At 40.5% G+C, this 5,968-nt stretch overlaps 1 protein-coding gene across 2 annotated transcripts in view; it reads right to left on the bottom strand.

The window, feature by feature from the left end:
* Window positions 1-1,570: 1,570 nt before the first annotated feature.
* The window catches only part of LOC148651609 (collagen alpha-6(VI) chain-like), a 58,515-nt gene continuing 54,117 nt past the window's right edge, over window positions 1,571-5,968 (bottom strand). For both annotated transcript variants that reach the window (XM_088602148.1, XM_088602150.1), the window contains exons 36-39: window positions 5,296-5,943; window positions 4,022-4,127; window positions 3,663-3,751; window positions 1,571-3,370 (exon numbers count right to left, since the gene is read on the bottom strand). In XM_088602148.1, the coding sequence (XP_088458274.1) occupies window positions 3,177-3,370; window positions 3,663-3,751; window positions 4,022-4,127; window positions 5,296-5,943 (1,037 nt within the window). In that variant the 3' untranslated portion in view covers window positions 1,571-3,176. The remainder of the gene's footprint in view (window positions 3,371-3,662; window positions 3,752-4,021; window positions 4,128-5,295; window positions 5,944-5,968) is intronic.

Genomic DNA, 5,968 nt, shown 5'->3' with positions numbered 1-5,968 from the left:
GTTGTGTTTAGCACTCCAGCTCTGTGACCAGGCTTCTGCCTTCTCATGTGGCTTTTGTCTTTCATTTCGAACATCAGGTGGCAAAAAGCCCCAGGTGACATCTAAGAAAGCTTGTACTGAGTTTCATCAGTTTGATAGAAAAGCTTTACATATGTTTCCTTGTGTTAATACACATGGTCCCTTCAGATTGCGATCAGGAGCCTGATATGACTGGAACAGCAATGTTTTTGCATGATAATGGCAATGTCATTGTCTCTGATTTGCTTTTCACTTTCCATGTAAGTCATCAATTAGTGTTGCAGGTATCTTAACTGTTTGAATGTTCTCCAGAACCTGAAACTGCAGTTCTTCCAGATGTATTAATGCACTAATGTAATTTAAAAATCAAAAGTAAATTAAGTGATTTTTGTACAACATCAAAACTAATACAAAACATGCCATACATCTGTTTTCTAACCATTTAGTCCAGTACAGGGTCACAGGGGAGCTGGAGACTATCCTAGCAAGCAACGGGCACAATGCACCACAGTGCTGCCCCTGCAAAACAATACATTTAGCACTGTTGAAACATTTGTTGTAAGCACGTTTTAAAAGATTTGCAGCTTCTATTTAGTAACTTCATCTTAGTGTTGAAAGTTATTGCATTTAATGTTAAATTACTGGAAATGTTTATAGGTGTGTGAATCCCAGTGTCAGTATCTCTCCTCTTCCTCGATCTCCTTTATGGTTGGGTTTTACTGATGCGGATGCACCCCAGCCCTGTGAACATTGTTGTGAATTTCTGCTGCCTGATTTGATTTCCATTTTTCTTTGACCCTTATTTGCTCTTGCCTTTGTTTATTTCTGTTAAATTTTGTATTCATCTGAAGGTGTCCTTAATTGACGTATGTGTTTAAGCAGAGGATTGAGTAATTTTGGAAAGAATCGTTAGAGCAGAGGACAATAGGAATGTTACACGCATGTGGAGAAGATAAAGGCCCAAAGCCTCTCTTGGAAGTACTGGAAACCTCCAGCTGTGTACAGATAAGTCCCACATGTTCTCATGAAAAACTATTATTCAAGAGTCTTTAGAAGGAGAACTTCAGCAACTTAGAATGGAGTTAAAAACTCTAATCTAAAAACATTTTTTAGCTGTGAACAGGAATAAGTAAATCTCCATAGACTGTTAGTTCATATCCTGTCCGTCTCTGGTAAATCATTGGCTAAATGTTTTCTGGGTGGAAGAGCCTTCTGGTTGTGTGGATTCCAGTGTTCATGCAGTGGCATAAACATCCTTCAGCTGCTAAAAAAATATTTAGGCAGGTGGGTATTGCTTAAAGTTCTTCCCAGTGTTCGGTGTGTTCTTAATTATGCATGTATTTTCTCTTCAGTTGTTTCTTTTTACTGGTTGTATGACAAAGATCTGATAAGAGCTCTGGGACACATTATTTAATATTTATCATCCTTTTAGTTCACAAAGTTGTGATGTTATCTCTTTAAAATTTGCTAATATATAGAAAAATCATATTTTCACCCCCCCCGCCAAAAAAAAACCATCCACTTATACTTGACTTTCTTGCAAAATACATGCTTCTTTAGTTAGATTAATTTTATTTTTGTGAAGAAACATAGGCATTAATCTATTGTCTTGTACGTATCCATTATGTACATTTTTATGTAAATGACCAACAGGTATTTTAATTTAGTGCATTGAACATTAAGATGGGCTGCAGCATTTTGTTAACATTCAAAAACTGTATTTCACAAACTCAAAATCACTTAAAAGTAGGTAACTGGAGTTGATATACAGTATATATATATATCACAAAGACTTTTTTTAAAATGCATTTTAAATTTTCCCCTAAAACATTACATTTCATTTAACAACTCCTGAATTGCTCCATGTTCTGAAGGTGGCCTTCACAGTCTCCAGCTAAATCCACTGTGACCAACACTGGAAGACTCATCAGCAACTGTAAGCTGTTGCTAGCAATCAGGGACGAGGTCCGGACCGGAAGCCACACTTGGCGCCAGCTGGACTTACTCTGCACATCCACACAGGGGCTTTTAACCAACTGAGCCACTAATCAGACTGGGGTCAGGGATTTTCATGTTCAAAAGTGCACGGCTGTGTCTACGTGTAGAAGACAATCTGAGTTAGGAACTGTGTCTGTGTCTTGGCTCTGAACTTTGTACAGGACACAATCCATAAAAAAAACATTTCCCAACATTACTTTTAGCACCGTATCAGGGTTGACCAATATGGTTGAAGCAGCAGCACCTCACACTAGGAAAGACTTTGCTTATTTCGGTGTTTTGCACTGCACAGTTATCAGGAGTTAGAAATGTTTGTTCTACAGAACACAGAAATATTGATTCTATCCGGCCCTTCCTTGGTGTTAGGCAGCAGCTGACCCAGCACACCACATGGACTCAGAAGGGTGAACATACACACCCTTAGCTGTACACAGACACGTGTGGAAAGAAACATCCAGGCAGAACAGGGTAAGCAGTTATGATAACGGTAAACTCTGAGTGCCTGAGAAACGGCTGAAATTCTGTGCTGTTGCTGGTTACCATTTTCAATGTCTCTCCTCTATCCCCAGCTGTGACTAGTCAGAGACCAGTCAACCCTAATTCACCATACAAAGTGAATTCATGTTGGAGCTTTTGAACGAATTTCCTGTACATGGCTAGCGTTTCCTCTTACAGAACTAAAAGGAGTATCTTTAACTGTATGTTGTTTTAAATAAAAAGTTAATGATTTTTTTAATGTTAGTGAAGGTCTTAATAAACAAAAGTCCTAAATAAGTAAAAATTATGGTTTCTTACTGTGTAATATAAGTAAAAATATTAAATGTTAATGTCAGACTTTTACTTCATCACAGAAGGACAATTAAACTGAACTTCCCACTTATGGCATAATGTTCAGTATTTATAACTGTTGTTTGGAAGATATTGGAAGATCATGAAGGGAAGAATTACTTTGTCTATGACATTTTGTGTACAACAGCGCACATTTTTTTGAGGAGGTACTGCTTTTTTAACAGGTTTACTAGGCTACAGATACATAACCACTCCTTTGTCTGAAACCTCATTAGAAATCATTAATGTTGACAATTTCATGTTCGGTGGTCACATTTTTCCAATTTTCTTCAAGGATCACCTTTTTTTCCTGCTGGGCAGATTTGTCATTTTTACATTTTAATTTTAACGTCTTGTGAAGTACATATCCTAAGGCACATTTCCCTTGAAATAAATCGGTTTTCATTCCCAAAACAGCCACCATACCAGAACGGCAAACAGTTCTTTCTACTTTTGTTGTAATACCACCTTATCCTTTGAAGTCCTTTGCAAGTTGTACCATACTCAACTGTCAGTAAGCAGCGATCTGCAGAAAACAAATAATTATGGAAGAAGTTCAAAACGGAAGATCTAACTCTTGATCTAACAAAAGTAGGTATAATCGGGAGAACTACTCCTAATCACTAATCCTCTAATCTCCTAATTCTAATATTACAACTGTGATAAACGACTGCTAGAGATGCATCACATACAGTACATAGAGTTACACAATAATGTAACATTTATGCAGAATATTAACAGTAGGTGAAAATGCAGGTTAATTGACAATCACCCAGTATAAACTTTAAATATGAATTTAAAAAGTCTTGTATACTCACCAGGAATGGGAGGTGATGTTTGTGTTACAGTTCTGTTTTTCTTAAAATCCTTGCTTTTGTTCTGCTGTTCTTCAGTCATAGGAATTGTGCTGAAAACAGCATGACACACCATTATGACTGGGTGGTAATATTACATTTATTGTGCCAAAAATACTTTTTAACTGACAGCTTGCCTAACAGGTTATTCCATTTGTTTAGTTTCCTCAACTTTAAAGTATTTAAAGTTTAATTTTTCAGTTTTCCTCAAAAACGAAGTATATTATTAATACTTTTTGTGAATTTAATTATCTGAGTTCAGATTAAGGTTCAACCCATGTAGAGGGTAAATGCTGTTTTCTGTTAAAATGATGAGAAACTACCTTTCTGCTGAGAAGACCTGTGCATCATCACCTTGTGGCTGTAGCTGGACATTAAGCTTTCTACATTGAGGTGCAAGACTTTTATGAGGATACATATTGATTTTTTCTACAAAGAAACAAGAAACAAATGAAAAAAGTTATTGTTTACAACATCTTTAAACTGTGGCTCAGTTTGTGTGTAAAAGTGGAAAATTAAAATGGGGGTATGTTTTTCAGGATTCGTTCATGAAATACTTTAGACAAATCCCTTTAGAGAAAGAAAATAAGAGAAGGGAAAGCATGTAGAAACAGTCTGCTCTGCACAGGCACCACAGTTCTGAAAAACAAAATCTGGGGCTCAAAATCTCTTTTTTCTAATCACTTTTTCCAATTCAGGGTCAAGGGGTGGGCTCCAATACAGTTAAATGAAACAGATCCAACAGTAAATATGGGAGGGCACAGTGGCTCAGGGGTCAGCACTGCTGCCTCACAGCTCTGGGGCCTAGGGGTCAGTTCCAGACCTGGGGTGCTGTCTGCGTGGAGTTTGGAGTTTGTGTGCTTGTTCTCCCAGTGTGCTTGTGGGTTTCCTGGTAGGTCAGTTCGAGCAAACGTGACAGCCCGAGTGTGCGTGTGTCTTTGCGTGTGCCCTCGGGGAACAGCTTTCATGCTATACTGTAGGCTTTCATATTGCACCGTATGTTGACACCATAAAAACAGTTTTTTAAAACTGTTTTTTGAGATCGTGACAGAACCAGTGTCCTAATCAAGAGTATGCTGAAGAAAAAAACGAATACTATATGAAATGCTTACTTGGCTTGTTCCTATTATTTTTGTCAGTCATCCTCAGTCCTTTCATGGAAAAATTAAAAACAAAGATATTTTAAAAGTCTAGTGTCAATCTCATGAGTACTTGTGTGAATACTACATATTCTTGGGTGTACTTGGGTGAATATTACATATTGGTATACCATTGGTAAAAAAAAAATAGTCTAAAAACAAGTTACAGGGGACCAGATCAATCAAACATTTTGTAGTGTGAGTATGCCAGTATGCCATTCAGGGGGGACTGTGACTTAGAGGCGTTCAGTCACGATCCCACAGATGGTAGCTTCGCACCATTGGCTCCTCAGCCAAGCAGACGCACCAGATGTCTGAACCTGCGGCCCCTCTCGTACTGAGCAGGGTTACTGTTGCAGCTACACATCATCAGCGGGGTAAAACCAGCCCGTCTCGCGACTGGCTGTGCCCTGTGGCATCAGGAAGGGGATGGAAGCGAAGGAAGTTCTCGCGCTCACCTGCCAGCTGACGGAAGAACGTCCAGGTGAACTTCAGTGCATATTCAATGTCCGGCTCCACAACCCTTCCCACATGGCATGAGTGCTGACTCACAGGAAGGGCGGACAGTTGCTCCACCTCGGCATCGCCGGCACCCCTCCCAAACGCTAGTGTAAAGAGGACGATCCCCTGGCACTTGGCCTTGAGGGACACCTCTTTCAGTTTCTCCCTCAACGAAAGCTCGGACCTCCCGCCTAGAATGGTGAATATCACTTTGGCACGTCTGGGACGGGCAGCTTCCGTGAAGAAGTTGTTAACGATCCACTGCAAGGAGCTCCCGACACCAGACGAGCTCTGCAGGTGGTGGAGTTCCTGTCGGACTTTCCTCTTCATCTGCGACAGACTGTCGCGGCCGGGGAAGCCGAAGATCACGCGGATGGGATCCAGGCCGGTGCTCGACTGGAAGAGAGCCAGTCTCGTGGAAGGGTGGAGCTCGTCGCCGACGGCAAAGTAATCCAGCACGGCATGGAGGAAGTCCGCCGCCCTTTCGAATTCATCGCCGCCCATCTGATGGGAGCCGTCGAGCAGGAAAGCCACGTCCACCTCCTGGGTGATGACAGGGGGCCCGCCCTGTTGCCTGTTACAGGCTGGGTCTGGACTGCACTCATCTACGCGAAAGGAAAACACGAAAGA

This window comes from Lepisosteus platostomus, chromosome 12 (assembly GCF_059453375.1).
Source record: "Lepisosteus platostomus isolate fLepPlt1 chromosome 12, fLepPlt1.hap1, whole genome shotgun sequence".
Taxonomy (NCBI): domain Eukaryota; kingdom Metazoa; phylum Chordata; class Actinopteri; order Semionotiformes; family Lepisosteidae; genus Lepisosteus; species Lepisosteus platostomus.
The sequence above is the reverse complement of the archived record's forward strand: the minus strand, read 5'-3'. Positions and strand labels throughout refer to the sequence as shown.